At 36.0% G+C, this 27,032-nt stretch overlaps 3 protein-coding genes across 3 annotated transcripts; all 3 read right to left on the minus strand.

The window, feature by feature from the left end:
* Positions 1–3,583: 3,583 nt before the first annotated feature.
* Positions 3,584–6,891, minus strand: LOC110910336. The gene is made up of 3 exons (XM_022155009.1): positions 6,507–6,891; positions 4,846–5,152; positions 3,584–4,527 (listed from the first exon to the last, which is right to left on the minus strand). The coding sequence occupies exons 1-3, from the start codon at positions 6,619–6,621 to the stop codon at positions 3,720–3,722; spliced, it is 1,230 nt and encodes a 409-aa protein (XP_022010701.1). The 5' UTR covers positions 6,622–6,891; the 3' UTR covers positions 3,584–3,719.
* Positions 6,892–10,506: 3,615 nt separating this feature from the next.
* On the minus strand, positions 10,507–12,617 carry LOC110914705 (transcription factor KUA1-like). Its single transcript, XM_022159472.2, has one exon. It carries the CDS (start codon positions 11,623–11,625, stop codon positions 10,792–10,794), a length of 834 nt encoding a protein of 277 aa, XP_022015164.1. The 5' UTR covers positions 11,626–12,617; the 3' UTR covers positions 10,507–10,791.
* A 3,272-nt stretch (positions 12,618–15,889) lies between these two features.
* LOC110910335 (protein PHOSPHATE STARVATION RESPONSE 1) lies at positions 15,890–21,223 on the minus strand. The gene is made up of 8 exons (XM_022155008.2): positions 21,071–21,223; positions 18,926–19,323; positions 18,616–18,820; positions 18,436–18,512; positions 18,289–18,331; positions 17,874–17,931; positions 17,615–17,684; positions 15,890–16,405 (listed from the first exon to the last, which is right to left on the minus strand). Exons 2-8 carry the CDS (start codon positions 19,295–19,297, stop codon positions 16,121–16,123), a joined length of 1,110 nt encoding a protein of 369 aa, XP_022010700.1. The 5' UTR covers positions 19,298–19,323; positions 21,071–21,223; the 3' UTR covers positions 15,890–16,120.
* Between the last annotated feature and the right edge of the window lie 5,809 nt (positions 21,224–27,032).

Genomic DNA, 27,032 nt, shown 5'->3' on the forward strand with positions numbered 1-27,032 from the left:
ATAATATATAAAATTTCAAGTATGCCAGTTCGACGTATCTATTTTATCTACATCTCAATAAAAAAAGAAATTGAGTTATAAGTGGTAATGTACAAGTTATCTAAATACAAACACACATGTTATCAAGCTACATCATATTTAGTTTTCTTTTTTAGAAACTGACGTCTTTCACCTGTTTTGTTATTCTAATAATATAGTGTAATTCTTTATATCGTTGCGATGTGCTTATTATTAATTACGTTTCAATAAAAGTTATGTTCAAAATCGGACGAGTCATAGATAATTGATTTTGTTGTTCGTTACTGTGAGGAACCAAACCCATACCATTCGAACAACTTCAGTAGGAGTATAGAGTATACTAGATATATTGTAACCAATAGCAAGTGTCGAACCAAATTGATACTATCCTAGCAACGTCGATGCACTGTCGATTTTGACATAACAACACCGGTGTCACCTACCTTAAGTACCCTAGAACCATTGACCTCACTCTTTTACTCCACCCACCAATCACACACACCCTTAAACCTTAAACTCATCAACCCTCAACCCTTACACTTGCCGCTTACCTTACCCGGACAACTTACCCTCAACCAGGGTGGCGGCGGTGTTAACGCAAGGGTTGGAACCCTCAACCCGTGAGGTGCCTCGACCCCCTTAGTCAAGCTATGTATGTGAAACTTTCGTTTAGGCTCGACTCGTTTTAAGTTTTATACAAACCAACCCTGGGCAGCTCATGAATGCAGCTGTGTTAATCTACATGAGAAGTAGGTGTGCGAAGTAATTAATGTTTTGAAAATTATTTTCATCCAAAATGAAAAATATACCTATGTTTATTTCATATCTCTTGAGAAATAATGAGATGTGTGAAGACACTAATATGCCACCTCTATCCCCAACATAGCCATTAGCACTTAACATGAATTTCATCGTGGCTGCACTTAGTTTTTAGAATTTTATGATCATAATTCCGTTAAATAAGATCCGCCATTAAAAACAAACATTATACAATATACACCAATTGGTTAGTTTGGTTCTTGTGAGGAATAGTATAGGTCTATAGGAGGTTAGTTAATTTTTTTTAAATGGTCCAAAACTGTGTATTAGTTTGGGAAAATTGACTTTTTAATGATAGGAAGACATGTTAATGATCAAAATGGTCGAAACAGGTTCTCATCAAATTGGGTTCAGATGATCAGATCAAAACAAGCTGATTTAAAAAAAAAGTGCTTTTGTAGTCTGGGAAGTTGCTACTTGCTACTACAACAAAAGATTGCTTAGTGTGACAAAACATGTTAATTGCAGGCCCAGTGGCGGAGCTAGACTTTAACACCAGGGGTATCCCAAAAAAAAAAAAAAAAATTACGGTGTATTCATATAAAATCCTTTATAGGGGTATCCTCGTATTTTTTTAGGGGTATCCTTTATATAAAATCGAAAAAAAAAACAAAAAATTAACACTGCGAAACACTGCGAACACGACTTTGAGCCGTAGCCCGTGCTACAGCTGCTAACAAGCTGTCTCCGCCCTTGCAGCTACATGAGTGGTTGAGATAAATTATCAAAATTCAAAAGCATGAGGAATGCTTGCAATATATGATAAAAGCATGACTTCTTTAGGAACATACATTGCTGCTGGTGTAATAAAATCACACTAATCTTTTAATAGAGATGGCCTCTATTTTAAATTATCTAATGACCACTACAGGGCTTCGAAAATGGATGTCTAAAATTTCAAGTTCTTTTATCTTCTTCGGATGCCGTTGCAGCAGGTGTCCGAACTGATATCATATTGACGTCTATTACGAACTACAACTCATATTCCATATTAGTCTCTCGTTTTTTCAGCGACCAAGGCTGTGTGCTCGAGGATGAGGAACGTGCCCGTGAAAATCTCTACGTTAAGGTATTGCGTATGTGTATGTTACTATGTTTTATTTTTTAGTGTTTAATTGATTGCTTTTCTTCTGCAGAAAATGGAGAAACAGAAGCCTGAAGCGAAAGAGAAAACCGATAAAGAGAAAGCTGACGAAAAGGTAATTTATATTTATTATCGATCGAATTCATTGATTTTCAATCATTGATGCTAGAGATTGAACGAATTTCTGCATTTAAAATTGATTAATTGAGGTTTTTGTATTGTTGATCATTCTTATTTTTCATGTGAAACTAATTATTGTTATTAAACAGATTAGAGCAGACGGGGCGGAAGCGTTATGGAGAGCCATAACGCGTTGAACTACCACGGCACACCGCCGCCGGTGGTCTGATCACGCGTGGTATCTTCAACGCGTTGTTCACATCACGCGTTGAAAAGTTTGAAATTTCGACTGTTGCACGTATATAAACTTATGATGATTTTATATTATGATGCTTCCATCACTAGTGATTCCACCCCTCCTACATTTCTATCACTAGTGATGGAAATTTGATTGATGACATGGCATTACTTGATTGGATAGTGGGAGTGATGGAATTCCATCACTAGTGAACCACCCCTAGTGGCCTTATTGTTATTAAAGTTCGGTATATGAACAAAGCTACGGGTGTAAGGGGTGCTCACCTAAGAGGTGAGTCCCCTCTCTTACGCCCAACCAATCCTCGTGTGCCACGTCAACTCCCCTCTTAAACTCCCCTAACACCCTAAATTGATGGCGGCACTCCCCTCTTAGGTGAATTGGTTTTTTGTTAAAAAAAAAGAAAAAAAGAAAAGCATTGATTGGACAAGGCCTCTCTCTCTCCTCCCTCTCTCTTCGGTGAGCCGCCACCGGGAACACCCCCTCTCTCTTGGTCACCGCAGTGATGGCGGTGTCTTACCGCTCGGTTAAATGGGTCACCGCATGGGGTTGCCGAAGGCACCCCGTGCACCCTAAAGAAAATTTATTTGGGGCTTTTGATTTAAACAAAGAGTTCATTTTTTATCATGGTCATGATTCTTACTACTAACCAGCTACTTATTTGTTTAATCATCAGAAACCATAAAGTCAAGAAGGACTGAGAGAACTATAAGAATAAGTTTCAGTTGAGTAAGTTTCAGTTGAGTTGAGTAAGTTTCAGTTGAGCCTGTAGCACAACTCGTGCTAATGGCGTTTTCTTCCGTTTTTAAGATTCTTACATAATATTTTCTGTTTGTCATTGGGATTTTCTACCATCTCATCTCCAATCTCTTTTCTGCAATCTGTTTAGATGTTTGACTCGTTTTGTAATGACCATATCAAGAACATGATCAAACCCAAACTTATAAAAGCATTCAAAGAAAAGGTAACATTCATCGGGTCGAGTAATGATTTGGTTGCAAATAAAGTTTAAACAATGGCAGGAAGAAGAGATATTTGAGAATGCATGTAAATAAATATAAAGAGATGCAAATAAAACCATTGAAACCATTTGTATTGAAATTTATAATTTGTCTGAGATGAAAGCATATACTTTGTTCATTTATTTCAAATGGAATGCATTAAAGTTTCCTCTTATTTGATAATAATCAAAATAAGAGGTAGGTAATTGGCAACTTGACAAGCTTAAAAGACTAATAGAAACTCATGCAATAGTAGTTCTTCAATAGAGTAAACAAAAACCAAAATAAACCAATCCAAATCATATCATATCAAATCAAAACACTATTCACAATTGTCTCTTGAGCTGATAATGGTTCATATTGTTACCTATTCACAATTCAATTTGCTTTGATGGTTAACTGGAGGTTAACTCTGTCTTATTCAAAGGTTAGTCTCACTAAAGTAGCTGGTTTTAAAACTAAAGTCTTCATCTAAAGAGTAATCTTTAACATGGGTAGGAGCCAAATTTTTGATAAACCCATACCGCGGTGGTGCCCTTCCTTGCTCACCAAAGAAATTAGTGGCTGGCAGTGTCGGTACTCCTCTTCCTTGGCCGCCATAGAAACTATTGAGCGGCTGCGGTGCACCTCCTCCTTGTCCCCCATAGAAATTAGTGGGTGGTTGTCCTCCTCTTCCTTGACCGCCACAGAAATAATGGGACGACGATGTTGCTATTGTCGTTGGTACTGCTCTACCATTGCTACCACCATAGAAACTAGTGGCTGGTGGTGGTGTTGATGATATCGGCTGTGTGTGCACCACCATGGTGGTAACGGTGGTTGTAACGCCCTGAATTCCCGACCATAGTTTTAGCGATGATTGTTCTCTTCCTTGGCTGCCAATGCCATTGAATTGTCCCTCATGGGGTGATGATGGTGTTGGTGTTGGTGTTGGCACTCCTCTTCCTTGACTACCATTCAAACTAGAGGTTGGTGGTGTCGATGAACTCGGCTGTGTGTCCTCCACCACGGGTACATCCGCGGTGGTGATATCATGAATACTACACCTTCTCCTCTTCTTCTTCTTTTTATTTTCTTCCTTGTTATTATCTTCCTTGAGTGAAGCCTGCCTGAGGAAATACTTTTGAGCATGGCTCGCGACTTGTGTAGCCGTCCTTGTAACCACCATGATTCTCGATATGCTGCGCCAATCGCCTTTTCCATAAACCTTAAGCCCCTGCAGGAATCTCCTGTGAACATGAACCAAATTAATCAAGATTCATTGGGTTGACTTTTTAAGTCAAACAATGCAATAGGTATGATCAATGTAACTAGAAACAATGACTATGCAATTGCAAGGTCAAATTTATACTGATATCATTCATGAATCCAAATTTAATCATGCAAAATTAATATCTACTTCAAGAAGACGAAACAAGTTAATTTTTTCAAGAAACCCGTTGGTGAGAGAGCCCATTTGTCCCATATCTTGCAATGGTTTCCGTCCATAACATAAACGAATGTAACTACGAAAGACGAAATCAATAAAAAAAACAACCACAACATACCTGTGTTCTTCTTCGGTCCATGGAGTCGCTTTCTTCCGCTCTTTTTCCACACGTTTCGTTCCATCCCCCATCGCTAACACCTCCGAATCCAAATTCCCAACCGCTTCGTCTTCTTTTTTCACCGTAACAACAAACTCATCACCAATATCATCACTGTAATTCGGTAACTCAACCCGACCCGCTTCAATTTCAAGTAAATCGTGTTCCACCGCCTCGTAGTAGACTTTCACCTCCTCGGGAGTCTTGCCCGGAATCGCATTGGCCATCTCGTCCCATCTTCCGGCGATATCATCCGGGCCGTTGGCCACTGCGTGTAGAAACATCGAACGGTCGTGTTGAGTCCACGTTGAATCAACGGATTTGTTATTGTGGTTGTCCATGATTGAATTGAATCAGCGAGAATCTAGTAGCTTCTGTTATTGGGTGTTGATCTATATCTACAAGACTGCTAGAATTTCTGAATATATATATATATAGTTGGATTCTGTTTCAGAATTTTCCGCCGTTTTGTTTTTAAAAAATAGGTGTCATTATCCAATTAAAGTTTTTAAATAAAGTAAATGATCCCTTTGGTTTACCAAAACTTCCGATTTTGTCCCTAGTTTTTTTTAAAAGTAAACAGATGGTCCTTATGGTTTGCACTTTGCAACGCATTTAGCCCCTAGATAACAAATCTTAAGGTTTCAGTAGGTCTAAGTTAGGGATTAAATGCGTTACAAACAGTAGCGAAGCTTGACCCGAATGACAGGGGGGTCGAAAACGTATATACCAAAAAATTTCTATAGAACCGGTGGGTCAAAAACGTATATAACCAAAAATTTCTATACGAAAACTACATATATAACACTACTGAGCGAAAAGTTCGGGGGGTCGGGCGCCCCTCCGCCCCTGGTTACAAAATGCAAACCATATGAACCATCCATGTGACTTTGGTAAAGTTGAGAACTAAATGTGTTACAAAATGGAAACCACCGGGACCATCTATGTACTTTTGGAAAGTTAGGGACCAAATTCAAAATTTTGGTAGGGGTGAGCAAGTTTAGGTCCGGACCGAAAATAACCGAGAACTGGACCGAAAATATACCCAACCCGAATCGAACCCAAGTACCCAGGTATTTAGATCGGTTCTCGATTCTTTTCATGGTGAAACCCGACTTGTACCTATGGACCGGAACCGACCCCATATTTAGGGTAGTGAATCGGTTATGTATTTTATGTTTGATCAGTTCTCAAGTCGAGTCGGGTAATGGTCGGGTAAGGTCGGGTTTTTCCTTTTGCACACCATAAGAACCATCAAAAAAATTTATGAATATGTTATTAGGAATATAATTCCTAAAAGTTCTCAACTTCTTTTTTTAAATAATATTATTTGAAGATTTTTTATTGGACAAACGGTATTTTATTGTGTTATTTTCTCATAAAGACTACAGCATTGTTTTAGGTGACAGATGTATGATTATGTAAATGTGAGATATATTAGAGGAATATTCTTTCCTGTAATATTTCAAGTTAAATGCTTTTAATTTGACAAAAGTTTCAATTTTGAGTCATGAACCATAACTTATGCTGTTATTCTAGAAGTAATTAGCCTTTTCTTGATTTCTATTCTCTTTTGATTTTTTTTGCCTTTCTTTCTATAAAACTTCATGCAAATAATATACCGGATTTAAAACAAATAATTTGAGCGGCTCTCACGATCCCATACTCGCGGAGTACAAAGACCTTTGCCGAAGCAAACCCATATTTGGTCTTCTCCCACCACCATTGCGCAACCATACTCTAAATGTTAAGCTCATTTGGTTAAGAGTCACGTTCCAACGTATCCAAGAATCGTTCTGCTCTGATACCAAGTTGTCACGGAGTTAGTCCTTCAACCCACGTGCGGCTCTTAGTCACCGTGCTAAGATCAGCCTTGACACCAACTTGCAACTCGATTCAATGACTTGAACAAAGGGGAACAAAGACTGTGAATAAAGGGAACACTTGTATTGCTTGAGAACTCTTTACAAAGGATGCTTGATTACAATCTTGGAAGGTGAATTACAAATGAGCCAACATCACCTATTTATACTAGTTGCTTATGGATCTAGATTGTTCCTAATCTAGATATTTCTAAGTAAATATCTAAGATATTTACAAGGATTAGTCTAGAATGGTTAAGGAAAATATCCAAGATATCCAAGATATTTTCCTAAGAAATCTCTAGTATTTCTAGATATTTTTGATCCTTGAATCCAGAATTTTCTAAGGAAAAATCTGCCATGGAAGTCCCTTGATGCTGGTAGAAAATTCCGGAATCCCGAGAGTTGCGATGGTGGTGGTGGTGGCGGCGATGGTGGTGGTGGCGGTGCGGTGGTGGTGGTGGTGGTGGCGGTGGTGGTGGCGGCGGTGGTGGTGGTGGTGGTGGCGGTGGCGGTGCTGTGGCTATTAACCTCAGGGACCATTTTGGCTATTAACTCATAGTTAAAACTAGTAAATTACAACTACAGGGACTGTTTGTGTAATAAATAAAACTTAAAAACTAACTTCAGTTAAAAAAACTAACGGAGGTTCATTAAGTACCAACATATTGATAGGTAGGATTATTATATACCAATTCTGTAGGTTGGATTATTATTTACCAACTGGGCAAATGTTGGTTTATTAAATACCAATTTTCCTTTTATTTTAGTTTTTACTACATTTTTCAATTTTTTAATAATATATTTTCTGTCATATACGTTGTTTACAATAAGTTTAGTGTTATTGCATGGTATGATATGATTTAATTCGAGGATATCCCACATGAAAGTTTGTGATGAATGGCTTTGCTTCTTTGTATATATAAACAAAGTATTGTAATATTTTTTATTAATAATCAACGTTATAATGTTTTTGTTTTTTATTGTACTTTATTAACTATGGCATGAGAGCTCAGGGAACGTCTTTGCTACCATGGGATAACGGTTCTCTGCCACTTTTTTTTTTTCTTTTGTAATTTGAATTTTGAACTTTTAATATTTGTTTTATTAGTTCAATAGCATGTGATAAATCTGATCCATTCTTTAGGTAGCACTTCCATTGGAGACAACTACATGAATGATTTAAAGGTTTTGGAGTAGATGTTGTATAAGGTAGTCATCATCTCACTCTCTCATGGGGTGAATGTTCAATTTTAAGTAGATTATTGGTTTTGTTTGATACAAGCAATCTACTTCTACAATAAGAAGACTGGGCTCAACAGCCATCCACATTCCAGGAGGTAACTGAACTAGACGGAATAACAATGTTGTTATCCATCTTAGCAGACAGATTTGGCGTCGACATATGGGTCTGGAGTTCAGATGCATCTGGTGTATTTTTGCTAAAGAACTTCAAACAAAAAATGAATTCAACATCTTCTTCGGAGAATGGCACGGTTTTTGAATGGAACAATTGGGTATCACTTAATGTCATTTTTTAGCGTGGAGGTTGGGGTTGGATCACTTGCCTACGAGTACAAATCTAGCAAGACGAAGTGTTAGTATTGGGTCTATTATGTGCAGCTTTTGTGGAGCATATGAGGAGTCTTCAGAATATCTTTTAGAATCGTGTGGGATGACACAAACTATCTGGGACTTTATTAATACATGGTACATGCTTTATGGCTTCTTTTTCTTTGAATTCGAGGACCAGTTGAAGTTTTATAAGCAAGCGAGAGGCTCTGTGAAGTGGAGAAATGTTGTCTACTCCATTATTCTAACGGTTGTGTGGTTCATTTGGCGAAGTCAAAACAATATTATCTTCAACCGTAAACAACCTAAGGTGGAGAGTTTAAAGTAGGAAATTAGAGTTTTGGCGTACCTATGGGTTAAACATCAGTCAAAATCCGTTGGTTTATCATGGGAAAACTGGCGAAATTTCGTGTTAATTTTTTTGGGTCTATGATGTAGTTTGTTGTCTGGTTGTTTTTGGATGTGGATTAGCATTAATCTGTTTTTTAATAAAATTTGATTTGTTGGTTGTTTAAAAAATAAAATATATCTCAATTATCTTCTTTTAATGTGTTTAAAAGTTTTGTTGTGGAAAGTTTGATGTGGAAAGTTTTTGTTATGTTTTTTACTTAGGTCATGTGTACCTTCATGTACAATTGTGTTAAATACTCGGTTTAGGTAGCATTGGGTCAGGTTTGGTAATCGGATTTCGGTTAAAAAAGCTAAAAACATAAGTGCCTTTATTTCTTTGGGATTATGGTAAAAAAAAGTGGTTTGGCTCAACTCATTTCTTCATACGTGCTTTGGCTTAACCGGTACCGTATCACATAGCATAGGGGTGCACATGTAAAGAAAAGGAAGGAGGCGCCCCATGGAAAAAAAATGTTATTTTACGGCAAATAACGTTTGAAAACATGTCTTTTAATTTCAACATTGGTACCGCATAGTATTGACACCAAATTTTAACTTATTTATTTAAACACTTAATAACGTTTGAAAACATGTCTTTTAATTTATTTAATGACATAATCAGATTATAAATTGATTTTTTTTGCCCGGCATGTTCCTGGGTTATAAAGATTCACAACTACATGGTATATTTTTATTAATTAATATATATAGATGTATATTTATTTTTTAGATATAAAGATTCACAACCCGGGAGTATTCCCGGGTGATAACCTAGTAACATTATAAAAAAAAATTGTGTAACTGAATTTATTCATATGACGATATTATTGGCGCTAATCCGAGTCGGCAACTATAGACCAAACTTGTAATTCTATGTATATATATTCTCATCAATGGGCCCTCTTGTTTGCTTCTAATGATTCTATTTGTTTCAGCATAAATTTTATTCACTGTTTTCAATCTATATTTGTCATATTAATTAGAATGCCTTCAATGTGTTTGTGTGAAGACATCATGAGTCGTTGGGCCGGGCTGAAATCCCATTAATCCATTTGACATGATTAAATGATTGGATCCATAAATGTATTTTGGTTCCGAGGCAAGTTAAAGAAAAGTTAAGACTTAGGGTCAGGAGAGGTTTGACCCGCCCATGTTTTTTAACAGCAAACTCTATATCAATATATACAGAAACAAGGGCCAGCAATGTCCCGAAAATTACACAGTAACATCCCGATTATTGGAATCATACCATCTATCCCAAGAATTGTTTAACACGCCCATGTACTTGAGAATTTTTTTCACCTTGTATCCAAGTAATTTTATAAAACTTGGTTGACTATCTCAAGTCAATTGATGCTGTCCCTAACTGGCTTTTAATGTTTATGACGCTTAAATTTTGCGTGAGTCTGCTGTAATTATGTGAAAACTCCCATTTAAAATGAAGGGGCTGCAGTATGGACAAAATCAGTGGTGAACTTAAGTGAAAAATGTGACCCGTTGCCCAACTGATCATGTCGAGTTACCAATACGGTTAACATAAGTGTATTATTGTTAACATGAAACATAAAATATATATTCAAGTAAATCTTGTTAAGTGATTCACGGGCCAGCTCCAAAAAGAATGAACAAATTTTAGTTGCGCATTGCGCGAAACTTGTGCTACTTGCGTTTTCTGCAGTTTTTAAATATTCTCACATACCATTTTTTTGCTACTCCAATCCATATTTGTATATTTTTTTTTTTTTTTTTTGGTTTTGATCAACTGGAGATGCTCCAAAGACAAGCAAAAAAATCATGCAATAATAGATTTTCAATAGAATAAACAGAAACCAATTCAAATCCAAACACTATTAACAATTGTTCTTGATATTCACAGTTCAATTTGCCATTATGGTTGAGGTTAACCCTGTGCTATTCGAAGATAGGCTCACTAACGTAGCTGATATTTTCAAAACCAAATACTTCTTCAGAGTAATCTTTAGCAGCCATGATTTCATACCGCAGGGGTACTGCTTCTCCATAGAAACTAGTGACTAGCTGTTCTTCGCCACAGTACAAATCTTTGCCTCGACTCTCATAGAAACTAGTGTCTGGAGGTGTTACTGGTCGGCCATTGTGTTATTGATGATTGTGCTCCTCTACCACCGCCAGAGTGTGATGATGTTGTTGTTTGGCCGCCATAGAAACTAGTGACTGGCTGTCCTTGGCCACAGTACAAATCTTTGCCTCGGCTGTCATAGAAACTAGCGGCTGGTGGTGATGATGATATCGGCTGTGTGTGTGACACTGCAGTGGTGGTACTGCTCGGCCATTGTGTTATTGATGATTGTGCTCCTCTGCCACTGCCAAAGGGTGACAGTGTTGTTGCTTGGTCACCATATAAACTAGTGGTTGGTGATGTTGGTTGTATGGTTGCGGCTATGTCGTGGCTGCCAATGCTTTGTCCCCCATGGGTTGACAATGTTGTTGGTCCTGCTGGAACTCCTGTTCCTTGGTCACCGTCATTCAAACTAGTGGCTGGTGGTGTTGCTGAACTCGGCTGTACAGGCACCACCATGGTGGTGATGTCATGAATGCTGCTCCTCTTCCTCTTCTTCCTCTTTCTATTTTCTTCCTTGTTATTATCTTGATATTTAAGTGAAGCCTGGCGGAGGAAATACTTTTGGGCATGGCTAGCCACTTGTGTAGCCGTCCTTGTAACCACCATCATTCTCGATATGCTCCGCCAATCCCCCTTTCCATAAATCTCCAGCCCTTGCAGGAACCTCCTCAACAACCGATGATTCCCCTCCAATATCATCATCATCATCAGGATAATTCGGTAACTTAACCCGACCCGCTTCAATCTCAAGTAAATCGTGTTCCACCGCCTTGTAGTATGCTTTGACCTCATCGGGCGTCTTACCTGGAATCCCATTGACTAGCTCCTGCCACTCTCCGATGGTATCAATCATACGTTGAGGGCCATTAGCCACTGCATTTAGAAACAGCCAATGGTCGCGACTAGTCCACTTGGCCGAATGGGACCTCTTCTCCTGGTTGTACATCACCATTATTCTTGGAGTGAATTGTGAAGGACTACAGTAAGTAAGATGATATGCTATCTATATATGAGTTATGACTAATCCTGTACTTATACGGAAAAGGAGGCGTAAGGAGGAGACAAATTATTTTGAGTTAATTACTCTTTTCGTCCCAATGGTTTGTCAAAAATCACTATTTCAGTCCACTAGTTTAAAAATTGTGATTTCAGTCCCTGTGGTTTCACGTTCGTAACCATTTCAGTCCAGTCTCCTAACACCGTCTATTTTACAGTTAAGTTTTTAATGAAATACCTAAATTACCCTTGTTTTAATTAAATATGGACTTATATGATTTTATTATTGGATTTATATGATTTTATTGTTGTATGACATATGGACTTAAATTGGATTATAGGGTTCGACCCATCATGACTTCAGTAGAAGTAGAAGTCTAGCACTATTTTTACATATGTGGTTCCAAAATTTTAATTTTGGATTTTAGAATGAGAAAATATCCAGGTAAGCATTATTTTCAAAGTTATTATGTTAATTGATGCTGCTAGGAAGATAATAATTGGGGTGGGGTAATGGGTCGTCGGACATTAAGAGGGTGGGGTTGTGATGCCGAAGAAGATGACCGGAAACTTTTGCCAGAAATGAGAGTAGGGATGGAATGGTGTGGTGTGGGGTAGCTTGGGTTGTGTTTTAACAAGTGGGTCCTAGAATACAATTCACGTGTACTTAACAGAATAAATGGATGGGGTTAACGAAGGTGGATTGAAATGGTTACAAAAGTGAAACCACAGGGACTGAAATCACAGTTTTTAAACTAATGGACTGAAATAGTGATTTTTAACAAACCACAGGGACGAAAAGAGTAATTAACTCAATTATTTTTGAATAAGATTCTGTGCACCTCAGCAATATTCAATTGAATATTATCTGACTTGGCACTGACACGTACACTTGACTACCAGAATCTTTTTAAAATTCTGTTGAATTTTGTTTTCAATTTATATCTCGAAGGTAATTTCAGATTTTAATTTTTACGTAAAAAACTTAACAAATGTAAATAATTTTGACATAATAAAACACTTCCATGTTAAACAAAAGTGCCGACTCTAAATTCTCAACATTATTTTAAATAATATGTATTGAATAATACTTAAATACTTGTATTATTTTAGGTAACAAATCTATATTATATATATTAAAACATTATTATATATATATATATATATATATATATATATATATATATATATTAAAACATTCTCTTGATAAATAGTAAAAAAACATTATTACATATACTATTATATTAGTTAATTGCAAATATATTTTGCTTTCGTTATAACTTTATATTATATTTTATATTTTCTAAAACATAGTCTGGATGAATACTAGAAAAATATTAGAGTAAATTGTCATTTTAGTCCCTGAGTTTTGTCCAAATTTGCCATTTTAGTCCAAATAGTTTTTTTTTTTTTTTGCTTCTGGGTCCCTGACTTTTCCCTTTTGTTGCCATTTTGATCACATACACTAACTCCATCCAAAAACTCCATCTTTAACCAGGGGTATTTTGGGGATTTTCATTTTAAATGATTTCAATTGCCATTTTGATCCAATTCCAAAAAATCAAAAAAATTCCAAAAAATCAAAAAAATTCCAAAAAATAACAAAAATTCTAAAAAATCATAAAATTCTAAAAAATTCTAAAAAAATACAAAAAATCCGTTTCGGCTCGAACCGTTTCGAACCCGAACCGTTTCGAGCTGAACCGTTTTGACGCTAACCGTTTCGACCCGTACCGTTTCGACCCGAACCGTTTCGAGCTGAGCCGTTTCGACGCGAACTGTTTCGACCCGTACCGTTTCGACCCGAACCGTTTCGAGCTGAACCGTTTCGACGCGAACCGTTTCGACCCGTACCGTTTCGAGCCGCGAACCGTTTCGAGCTGAACCGTTTCGAGCCGAACCGTTTCGAGCTGAACTGTTTCGAACCGAACCGTTTCTAGCTGAACCGTTTCGAACTGAACCGTTTCGAGCCGAACCATTTCGAGCTGAACCGTTTCGAACCGAACCGTTTCTAGCTGAACCGTTTCGACCAGTACCGTTTCGAGGCACGGTTCGCGTCGAAACGATTCAGCTCGAAACGGTTCGGGTTGAAACGGTACGGGTCGAAATGGTTCGCGTCGAAACGGTTCAGCTCGAAATGGTTCGCGTCGAAACTGTTCGGCTCGAAACGGTTCAGCTCGAAATTTTTTGGAATTTTTTAGATTTTTTCGGGTCGAAACGGTTCGCGTTGAAACGGTGTCAGTTTAGAATTTTTTAGAATTTTTATGATTTTTTAGAATTTTTTGGAATTTTTTTGATTTTTTGGAATTTTTTTGATTTTTTGGAATTGGATCAAAATGGCAATTGAAAACATTTAAAATGAAAATCCCCAAAATACCCCTGGTTAAAGATGGAGTTTTTGGATGGAGTTAGTGTATGTGATCAAAATGGCAACAAAAGGGAAAAGTCAGGGACCCAGAGGAAAAAAAAAACTATTTGGACTAAAATGACAAATTTAGACAAAACTCAGGGACTAAAATGGCAATTTACTCATTGTAATTTTATATATTAAATAATGAAAAAAGTTACATTTTTAAAACCCTTATGTATTGTATGGGTTGAGCACATGTAATTTTATATACCACTTAATAAAAAGTTATTTCTTGTTATATTTGTATAAACCCTGTGTATTATAAAACCTTTGGACTAAACTGAAAAAATGGCCCAAACCACAGGGACTAAAATGACATTTAACTCTTTACATTATATTAGTTTATATTTAGTGTAGTCTTTTGTTAATTTCAAGATAAATAATTTTGAAATCTAATAAATATTTCAAAAGACTATATTATCTTCTATAGGAATTGTTAGAAAAAAAGACGTTGAGGGTTCAAAAGGGTTATAAAAAAGACGTTGAGGGTTCAAAAGGATTATAAAAAAGACGTTGAGGGCTCAGATGTTAAAAAATTATTTTTTGGGCTAAAAGAGTAAAAGTGATATAACCACATGGGCAAAAATCGTAATTTACTCTAATATCAAATTAGATAACTAAGTTTGAATTTGAAGTAAATAGATAAATATAATTAAACTAAATAATATTTAGTAGGAGGATTATCTATAATTAATTAGAAGAGATTAAATTAAAATTATAATTATCTATAAGACATGGCTTAATATGATAACAAGTGTCCCCAAAGTGGTTTCTTTTATTATATGTATAGATAATGTGTATATGTGGGGGGGATAAAAGTGAAAGTGCACTAATTTTAACGTTATTTTACTAATTTCGTGAAAATAACGTTAAAAAGCGATGGACGGTTAATCATGCATCATGTGATGGCGTTGATAGTCGAAAGACAAGGGGGTAAATGCACTAATCGGCTTTTGTCCAAATTGCTAAGTGTTACGTGCCTTATGCCCAAGGCTCGATGCAAAACCACTATCGAGCTGGGGGTCTCACTGGAAGCAGCCTCTCTATTCCTACGATGCAAAGATAAGACTGTCTACATCTTACCCTCCTCAGACCCCTACCTTAGCTTTGCTATTGGTGGGATTTACTGAGTATGATTATGATGATCTACAATGTTTCGCAGCTTATTGATCGTTCACTAGAAAATTATAAAAACAACAAAATTTATTTTAAAAGCTTCACGAGTTTGTTCAAACAGTTAAAAATAAGCCTATTGACTTTTTAAAATTTTAAAAAGTGTAATTTCTGAAATTAAATTAAACATGGTAAATCGTGTGAAATTGGTCGGTAAAAACACAGAAATTATGTCAAAGATATCAACTCTAACCAGAATACACTTCAAGTCGTGTCGTATTGAGAATTGACACCTCTAAATTTACTAAAAAACAATTTGGATGTATGAGACATAAGTTATAAATTTAACAAGTCAAAAAATAGGAGTCGCGACATGGACCATTATTCGGCTTGGGGATTTGTTTAACAAATATTTGTGGGTTGGGGTTAGATGAAACTCACCCGATTACCCAAACTCATTTACCATAATCGAATATTAGTATACAGTATACTATTTAAAACGCGTTTCTGATGAGACTTGAACCCATAATCCACAAGCAGTACTACTTGGACTATGCCCTCTTAGTAACAAACATTTTCTGATATCATATTTAAACACCTGTTATGGATTTGTGCCACAAGAACTTGACTACAATCATTGGCCCGACCCGTTTCCAACCGCAATAATCCTTATAGAAAACGTTCATCTAGTTCAACTTAGGCTGCCAAAACAAAGAATGCAAATCCGATACATATTTACATTTGTAACCAAGCAAAGTCTAGACTCTAGGCACGCTTGTATCTACGTTATGTCTACAGCTCTAAAGATGATGACTCGTTTAATTTAGCACGTTTTGAGGGTTGTGATTCTGAGTGGTCAGCTTCTTCTTCTTGTTGCTTTTCTGATGAAGTTAGTCCAAGTTTAATCGGGCCGGGTTCTGTTTCGGGTTGGCTTGGAGAACTTGAGATTTCATTGGTCAACTCGGTTTCTGATTTATCAAGGGTGGAAGATGAGGGTTGAAACTTGCATTGCTTCTCAAAGATCTTTTGGAGGTATCTGCCTTGTTCTTCTATTCTCCTTTGTAGGTTTTTTTGAATCTGCACACATGCAGCTTGTGTTATTTTTTTGTAATTTCAATCTTGAGTTAAATGCCATTTTAGGCCCTCTGGTTTGGGTCATTTTGTCAGTTTAGTCCAAAGATTTCATTTTTCTCCTGTGGGTCCAAAAAGGTTTCACCGTTGCCATTTTAGTCCACTGGGTTAACTTCATCCATTTTTTCTATTAACTAGAAGGGCAATTCGATCATTTTATATGTACTTCTGTTAACTAGAAAGGCAATTCGGCCATATAAAACGACCGAATCGCCCTTCTCGTTAACAGAAATAATGGATGAAGTTAACCCAGTGGACTAAAATGGCAACAGTGAAACCTTTTTGGACCTACAGACGAAAAAAGAAACCTTTGGACTAAACTGGCAAAATGGCCCAAACCACAGGGACTAAAATGACATTTAACTCTTCAATCTTTCATCACAAAATAAAATATGATGTTTGACTTTGAAAGGTTAGTCAAATGCCTCTTAATAAAAACAAAATTAAAAGAAAAAACACACCTTAGGGCCTGAATCAAAACTAGAGGTGGCAAAATGGTCAAAATAGGCCGGGTCGGATTGGCCCAAGAATTTTTAACCAATATTACAACACTAATATATTTTTTTGAATCGAACGATTTGGTAACTTTTGACTTGTTCCACCCATTTGACCCGTTTTCTTTTTAACCAGATTTTATTATTTGAGTAAAATGCACGGATAGTCCCTGTGGTTTGGTGAAATTTCACCTTTAGTCCTCAACTTTTCAAAATTACACTCTTAGTCCCTGTGGTTTGACAAGTTATTACTCGGATAGTCCCTGTGGTTTGACAAGTTATTACTCGGATAGTCCCTGTGGTTTGACAAGTTGTTACTCGGATAGTCCTTGTCATTTCACACCCACTTAACCAGAAAAACTAATCTCCATCCGCTTTGGGGACTATCCGAGTAACAACTTGTCAAACCACAGGGACTAAGAGTGTAATTTTGAAAAGTTGGGGACTAAAGGTGAAATTTCACCAAACCACAAGGACTATCCGTGCATTTTACTCTTATTATTTTAAGCATTTGACCCTTAAGAAAAGTATAAAACGTAACCCAAGTCGACCCATTGGTAATTAAATGGGTCAAAAACGACACCTCTAATTCCAAGCGTTGATTAGTGTCAAAAAAGTAAATTATGGTAAGAACTAAACAAAAAAGGAATTCCAAGCATACCTCAAGTTGTTCATGTAATTTTTTTTGTACTTCCACCTGTAATCTTAGTGCTTCAGTGATCTCGGAACTCCTGTTGTAAAAATTACAAATTACTATGACGATATTACTATATTAAACATTATACATTTATACGTATAAACATTAAACGTAAGGGGAAAACTGAAAACTGAGTACAAGTGAGAAAAGAAATTTGGTCATTGGCATATAGAAAAAGATTTTAAAATGTGTTTCTTAAAGGGGAAATAAACAACTAACTTACGTTTTAAAATCCAATGGCGGTAAATCTTGCGTTAGAGTAGGCTTTTTCTCTGAAGGTCCTGCAAGAAGTCATTTATCAATTGTAGATTTGTATCACTAAATTCATTGATACATATTACGTCTAGTCTAGAAACGTGTGATGGCATACGTAGCGAGGATGTACATTAAAATTTCACATTTCGGAAAAATGATCGTTTTTTACCCGTTTTGACTCATTGGAGATATAATATAACCCAAATCGACCCGTTTTAAACAAATGGGTCAAACCACAGCCAAAGCATGCTGCAAGTGTCCCCCCCCCCCCCCCCCTCCTTTTTTTTTGATTCTCAAAAACACTTCCAGAAACTAATTGTCACATGAAACACAGCCAAAGTGACAAAATAAAACAAAAAAAAATTAAAGAATATATTGTTTACCTTGTGATGAAGACTCAGGTTTGTATTTAGCCGTCCGATATTTCTACAGACAAAATAAAAATTATCTTCCATGAAATAAAACAAGATCCCTTGAAGCATTTAGCAAAAAAAAAAAAAAAAAAAAAAAAAAAAACCAGAAACGCGCACCTGCAGATGACTTTTTACATGATATATGGTTAAGCCCTCAACCTTCATTAGCTTCAATACTCCCTTCGGGGTAGCACCTACGGTTAAACACGACCAATTACATAAGTAACTACCACTAACATATACAGCAAGGGAGAAATAAAGCAAGAAACAAATATATATATTGATATATAGATATACTTTCGCTTCCACCGAGCTTGTTGACTGCCTCCATAAACACTTCATGTAGTTCCGGTGTCCAACGCATACGAGGCTTGCTCTGGGACCCACTTCCACACGACGATGGTGTCATCGGGGTGCAAGCCTCTCCAGGCGATGCAGGAACAGGTGTGTTTAATTGCAGTGACAATGTAGTTTTGGACGGTTTTCGCACATAATATTCCATCTAAAATAAATAAAATGTATAAATACATAATAAACCGTAAATGGTGACATATCTTTTAAATGACCAAAATAAATAAACTAAAATTATTAAAAATGTAAGTGATACCTTTGGATGTTGATCAGCAACAGGAGTGTCAACTAATATCTCGTTCCAATTCGGACTTGCACCGTCATCATCAGCAATAAGCTGATCGGCCCAATCTTGCCAGTCGTTTGGCTTGCCAACATCCTCGGACGACATGTTTTCGGTATAATCAAGAAAATCAGACAGCGAATCAGTACACCAAGAGCTAGTGTTATTTTCTTTCATATACTCGCGAAAAGCTGTAGACCGAAGAATTCCTGATGACTGAGTAACAAACGAGGCTCTTTTCGAACAAGTTTCGTCAGAGGAAACGGAAGACATGTGAAGAAGATTTGATGAAATCCCTGATGATGAAGAAACTATGTGACCAACAGTCCCATTAGCTGAAGACATCCTTAATAATTTAGTAGTGTAAAAACCTGTTTCCATAACAAGTGTTCATTAGAAAAACAGGATTATTTTATTAAATTGGGCCTCTTTTACTATATACAAAGGCTCCAAATTACTAAACTAGTAATAGTAATGTCAAGAACACTAACAAAACAGGCTTTGATACAACATAATTGTTATAGGCTTTCATAACTGGACCGGTCATCGAACCAGCAACCTTACTGGTTCAATGGTTGGACCGGATTAAAAAACGGGTGACGTGACAAATAATTTAATAAATCCAACATAAGAATATATAACTATTTTAAAATAAAATATGACAATACTTTATGTTATTTTTGTGCGAATTTACAATATTAAGAAAGTATGAAGTTTTAAATAAACAAAATATAACGTGTAAATAATAATTTGCAAGGAAAAATACAAAAAGAAAAGTTTGAAACCCGCCTCGACCATACACAAACCGGGTTTATTTGCCCAAACCAGTTTGAGTTGGAACCGGTTCCAGGTTAGGTCAACAAAAGTCAAAACCAGTTTCGCTAGAACATGTTCGGGTTGGAACCCGGTTGAAGAATGTTAAAGGATAAGGTTCAGTGGCGGTTTTGATGGTGTGCGGGGAGGACCTCCGCGCAAGGCTTGTGATTTTGAAGGGCACGTGATTTTTTTAAAAATTCAATATGTACACATTATTTTTTTAAAAATAAAAATAAACACATACCAATTCCAATATATGCCCATTTACAAATCATTTTTTATGGTTTAGTATTTAGCCCACTTGGCATTAGGTTTATTGAGCCCAATACTAATTTGATTTTTTTTTAAATAATAATAAAACATTAAGAAAGGGCACATTTTTTTCAAGATCGAACAAAGTACGTGAATTCTCAGAGACGCCCCTGATAAGGTTTGACCGGTTTAAAACCAAGTTTGACCAGTTCGGGTCGGCTTTGACCAGGTTCAAACCGGTTTCAGAGTATAGGGTTACAACTTACAACCCGATCTCAACCCATTATGCGGATCACGGTTCTTGCCAAACCGTTCTTTTTTTTAATGAATCTCTACGACTAGTGGCGGATCCAGGAATTTTTTTCACCAGGTTCCTTTTGGTAGATTTTCACTAATTCTCACTATTTTTTTTTAAATCATATAAAATTTCCACTATTTTTTTCATTTTTTTCCAAACTGAGGGGGTTCTCGGGAACCCCCAAAACACCCCTGGATCCGCCACTGTATGACCACCCAGTCCGACCGGCAGCCAAATAAAAACGATTGAAATACACACAACTCGACCGGTTATGTGTCTGGTTTGGTTCCTGGCCAAACCGGTCAATCCGGTTCGGTTCTAAAAACACTGGTATTTGATAGTGAGAGATATATGACGTAGTTTTGATTCTATGATTCTATCCTTTTTAGATTCATAGTTTAAACCCCTGAAACATGCTAAATAAATAAAGCACAAATCTAACCACACAAATATCAAAACAAGAATCATGTTGCATCATCTAAAACCAATAGGGAATCCAAGAATTTTTCTATCGGGTTCCTTTTAGTAGATTGTTACTAATTCTCACTATTTTTTTAAATCATACAAAATTTCCACTGTTTTTTTCATTTTTTCCAAACCGAGAGGGTTCCCGGAACCCCCAAAACACCCCTAGATCCGCCACTGAGTAAAACATTAGCTATAAACTTCAATGAATCTATAATATCTTCACAACGTAATCAAGAACAATAATGCAGTAATAATCACGAAACAAACATAGAAAAAAACCATACCTTATATCATAAGTTCATAACCACGAAGTCTGACAATCTAATAAACACCTTGTTTGAGTTTATGTAATATAAATCTGATATTAATGGTTTTGTTAAACGCAGACAACGTTTGTCGTTTTATTACGTCACCGGAATCTTGATAAGACACGGAAATGAACGGTAATGATTGGACGACAATCTACTTGTTTGAGTTGGCCTTTGCTTTGGATATGTTTGAAAGGTGTACTCGCATGCGGCGGCGCGTGAAGATGAGGTTTGAAGATCAGTGGTGTAGGATGTTGCCGGGCCTACTGGTCGACGCCGTGAAAGCAGGTTGACGGTTGGTAGGGTAAGCGCGTGGGACTTGGAAACCTAAGCAAGTAAACAATTTATATTGTCGTTTTGTTCTTTTTTTTTGTGATGTACATTTGTATAAACCTCGTATATGAGTGGGTTTTCCTTTTCTTTTCTTTTTTTTTTTTTTTTTTTGTGTATAACAGAGCATTCTCATACAAACCACCAAAATCTGTGTGGGGGGTTTTTAAAATATAAGAAGTATAAAAAGTGGTTGTGTGTGGAGGAGAGAGAAAATGTTACTGTTCATCTGTATATTTGGGGGGACACTGTTCACCCCCTATACTTTTTTAATATATATTGAAAGTGGTTGTGAGTGGAGGAGAGAGAAAATGTAATATATATTGAAAAGGAGAGAGAAAAAGTATTTGTTTTTAGTGGAAATCTATATATATTAATAAATGAGATGATTTGGGCTATTTGTCTTTGAATGGTGGAGCCATTTTGCTTATGTGGCATCCATTGGTTTAGTGAACCTTGATTTTGGGAGGGAATCATTCTAAATACACACAATCTTCTTTGCACGCGGGATCCGAAACAATTAGGTCGGACTTGTGGATCATCCACCTCCTAAAATGGATCTTATATATTATTTTGCAAAACCCTAGGAGCCTTCATCTGCATTCTTTCTCATCTCCATCAGCAGCAGCACAGGTTTTGCAAAACCACGATCCTCCTTCTTCGTTGTTCTACGATTCAAACTCTACAATCGACGGTATGTATTAATCATTTTGGTATATGTTATTTTGATTCTCAATTTCATCCATCTTTGATTGTTTTTTTCCTTTTTTATTAATGATGTTTATACGGTTTTTCACATATAATCGTAAATTCCTTTGTTGTTCTGATTCAAAGTGCAATTGAATGATTTTGGTGTTCTTTCGATGTGTTTAGATTAACGATACGAGATTTGATTAAGTTCTCTTTTCTTTTTTTTTCACCACAGAAACTTCATTCTTCATCCTTTGTTCTTCGTCTTTCGATCCGGATACTGAGTTTGATATCTTTTATTTAACTGATGAAATAATATGATGCCTTTTGTTTTGGGTTTAATTATATTGAGTGAAAATCGATTATTCCCTGATGTTGAGTGTAAATTTCTGATTTGAGTGTCGTGACGGTTCACGTCTTTGCCTTTTCAGATTGCATGTTTGAATCTGACATTTGGGCGTTTATTATATATGTTTTTGCGTGATTTTTTTGGGTATTTGAATAGGTTTTGAACCTTTTGTTATGAAATGATCATTGTTTATGATATATCGATTGGTCGCATCTGGATTCTTGGAGTTTGTAGATTGTGTTTAAGAATGATCTTTCAACCGATTACTGACGATGCCTATAAAGTATTTCAAATTGAGTTTTGGAGTTATATCTGATACATTGTGATTTTAGCATATTAGATGTAAACGATTATTGTTTATGTGGTTGATGTTTTGAACGACTTTGGATGATTTATATGTAATTTGAATTTTGGTAGCTGATGTCTTAATTTTATAATGCGTGTTTAACAGCAATTGTATTTCATTCTTTGTGTCGCTTTTTGCTATTTAAGTTTGGTGATTCGCCCCATAGTTTAAATGAATTAATGAGCAATATTGGATATAGTTGCAAAATTACAAATGTAATTGGTACTTTTTCTTGCACGTGCATTTTTCTTCAAGAGTATTTGAAAAATGTTAGTAAAAAATAGAAATCACGAAATAGAAATCTGCAGAAAGTCATGTTAATGCACTTGCTTTTAAATTGGTTGATATTGCATTACAATGGTCATTGCTTGAACAGTCAATTTGATGTGTTAACTCTTTTATGCAAATCACAAGGTAACCAACATGACCTCTTTTACATTTGCATGTTATTGTGGGTATAGTTTATTATACCACTACTTTGTGTCATTGGTTGCATCTGTTACTGTTGCTCTCAACCATAGTATATTTCCATGTGACCTTTTTATGGACCACTAGAATTGAGAAGATCAATGGCGAACCAGACCTGGACAACGGTGTGTTTGGGCCCTTTATATGAATTTCTTGGTTGGCTAAATTGACTTAACCAAGACGATCCAATACCAGACTATTTGAATGGTAAAGTGTCGATCTATTCGATCAACATTTGGATGTGGCAGAAACTTGGATAATTTCTAGAGAGAGATTTTCAATTTCTCATCAGGTTCATTTGTTAATTCATTCTCCACAATATTTATGTTTATTTTCGTATGTTTTCTGAACAAATGCACACATGAATGTTGATATATCTTGACTTAACAAGGTAAAATAATTATATACAACAACTTTGGTAGACATTTGTGTTGAATTTTGATTCATCTTGATGTTAAGACTCTAAGAAAGCAAACAATATGATCTAATATCATATTATAATATATATGCACTACATGTGATTAAATATTTGTCACTGAAAAGGGATCCAAAAGTTAATAAAGTGCTTACAAATGTTTGATAGCCCTCTAAATTATGACTTCCATTTTTGTCACTTTAGTCCAAAACTCAAACATTTTGAATCTGGGTCACTGTGGTTTCAATTTTGTTATCATTTCCATCCAAAAACAAAATCTGTTTAGATTTTTCAGTTAACATTCAGTTTTTTTGTTACGGATGAACATATAAAATTTTAAAACCTTTTTTATCTTAGTTTTTCTTTAATATAAATTGCTTCAGAACCAACTTTTTTGGTAAAACTTGATTTTTTTTATCACTTTCCAGATAAAGTAAATAGTATACGTTGCTTTTAATTTTTTCAAATAATTTGAAGAATGCTTTAATGGTGATGATTGTTAAAGATTTGTGCTTAGCTTAACAACTAGGTAAAATAATGTTGTTAGCGTGAGTTTTCTTATCTTTGCCTTTAATTATTTTTCTTAAATAATCTCATTTTGGTGTTTTGATATTTTGGTTTTACGTATAAGTTCCGTAATGAGTTAGTCGAAGGAGTTTTTTTTGGGACAGAATAAAGGCTGTCCAATATCGAAAATAATAATTTTGGAAATAAAAGTTTTGGTCAAAAATAATGAATTTCAATTACAAACATTAAATCTTATAGATGACGTTTGATGAATTGGATTGTTTTGTTTAGGTGAAGGTGGACATGAGAGTGGATATCACTGATATGACGTGATGTGATCTACGATGTGGCGGAGAAGATGGGTGTTGATATTGTAACACCTCGAAAAATTTCGTCCAATAATGTCTTGACACGTGTCATAAGGTTCCGTTATGTGAAAACATACTTTAGAGGGACTAAAAGTGACAAACAGTGAAAACTATGGAACGTAAGGGTCCAAAGTGTCAACAAGGGATAAATAGGCTCTATGATAACCCCACATAATGTTTATAACCTTTAACGGATGGTTCATGGATCATACGACGCGGAAATTGCCCAAAAGTGAAGTATTGTAAACTATAGGGGCCAAAAGTGTCAACATGTTTAATTTATACCTCTGAGTGAACTTTTGGCAGACCCGAAGCTTTGTATAGCTAAAATATACTCACTAGAATATGTGGTAAAAATTTCATGAAGTTTCGTCAACGTATGAGAAAGTTATGGCCAAAACCGTACTTAAGGGACTAAAAGCGTCAACGTCGAATTTCATGGCTTTTCGGTTGAGCGCAAAGTTATCCGAGGGCATTACCATGTTGGTAAAAGTCCTAAGGTCCTTAGAAACCAAGTTTGGGGGTTTACGGGTCGAGAAAAGTAGCCGAAACATCGCGTACAAGTTCAGGGGTCAAAGCTGTCAAGTTTGAAACTTATTTTGGCTGAACCAGGGTCAGGCGACCCGCCTGGGAAAGCCCAAGCGGGCCGCGTGGGTTGCCCAGCGACAGAATTCGCAAATATGGTTGAATTGGGTCCGAATTTAAGTTGTTTACAGCTCAATTGCACCTCCCAAATGCTCCAATACGTGCCCTTGCATGCCTACATCAACAGTAGCCTACTACAAACATCTAATTCACTCTTTAAATCAGATTTGATCAATGTTTTTGGCACTTGCATTTGTAAACATAAGCTCTCAACATTCAAGAACTTCAAGCAAGCTTTCTGGAGCATTTCTGAAGATCAAGGCCGACTCCTAGTGATCATTTAACATCTATAGGACTCTTGTAAGCATTCAATTCGTTCTTTAATCCGTTTTTGCTTTGATTATTAGTAAAAGTCAAACTGGGTGTTCATAACCTTTGACTTTCTGATTAAACGGATTTCTTCCAGTAATTTCTCGAATTGAAACTTGTTATAGATTGGTATTTATGTGGGAAACAAACCCTCTAAAGGGTACTAACTGATTCCCACTACATGCATGCTTAATGTCGAGTCAAACATGGTTCTAAAAAGTCAACAGAAGCAATCTTTGTGAAAAATAACATGATTAATGATATAGATGACATGCAACCTGATTGATCATTGAAAATAACTTGTAACATATATATAAATGTGTTTTAATCATCATCAACTCGACACTCTATAGTATAGCCACGAATCGGAACCGAAAGTCTTGTAAAACGATTATTTCGTAGACTATCGATTCGGATTCGTACATGCATGTTCGAGATCTGCATTGGAAAGTATTTTTGACTACTTTTATTTTAGTTAAACTTTCTGGAATTTTCGTTGATTGAGTCTATGTTTAGCCTATTCGAATGCTTGTTTCCGGTTTATGCATAAAGTTGACTATTTTGCCCTTTTTGATTTAAAACGGGATTTTTGGAAAAGTGAAAGAGTAGAGATCTTTATTTTTATTATATAAACTTGCACCGAAAGTTTCGGATCAGTTGGTGGTCCAGATTGTGAGTTATGGCCATTAGCGTAAAACTATATTATAAATTTACATAAACGGTCCTTTTCGCGTAGAACCCGTTTCTGGCCACATTTTGACACGAAACTTTTTACCAACTGATTATATATAATATTCTGGGAATTTTGATGATTTTTAAGTAATTTTTGGCTGAACGGATCCTAGATCACCTAGTCATATCGGCTTATGTCGGTTTTGACCGTTTTAGCCATAAAAGGAGTTTTACACATCCGTTTGACCCGAAACCTTTTTCTACTGATTTTGTATGATGAATAAATTATTATAAGACTTCTGGAAATATAAAAATCTCAGATTTACTGTGAAAACCCGAAAACGCCCTTAAATCGTATTTTTAGCATTTTAAGCGCATAGTAAGCGTTGTACTTGTTTTAAACCTATAAGACTTATACCTACTGATGTAAATCACATATTTTCATATAATAACAGTAAGTATGATATCTTGAACTCAGGTTTCCAGTTTTGGCATTTTTAGCCCTTGTGAAATTACTAAATTACCCCTACGGTGCATAGTTTGGTTTTAAATGATATATTTGATATATGGGTCATACCCTACTGATATAATATGTTATATTAAGTATATTTACTGTATGAACCAGACCCGAGACTCAGATTTCAAATCTTATCCTTTTATTATCTTTTAAATGACCAAAATGCCCTTCTAAGGCATAAATTGAGTTTAAAATTATCCCGGGCAATATAGAACATAACTTACTGATATAATATCATATTCTAAGCATATTAATTCAGGGAACTTGCATTTGAATCTTTTGGCTACCCGTATCGCCCTTTTCGCGTTCGGTTCGGTTTACG

This window comes from Helianthus annuus, chromosome 15 (assembly GCF_002127325.2).
Source record: "Helianthus annuus cultivar XRQ/B chromosome 15, HanXRQr2.0-SUNRISE, whole genome shotgun sequence".
Taxonomy (NCBI): Eukaryota; Viridiplantae; Streptophyta; class Magnoliopsida; order Asterales; family Asteraceae; genus Helianthus; species Helianthus annuus.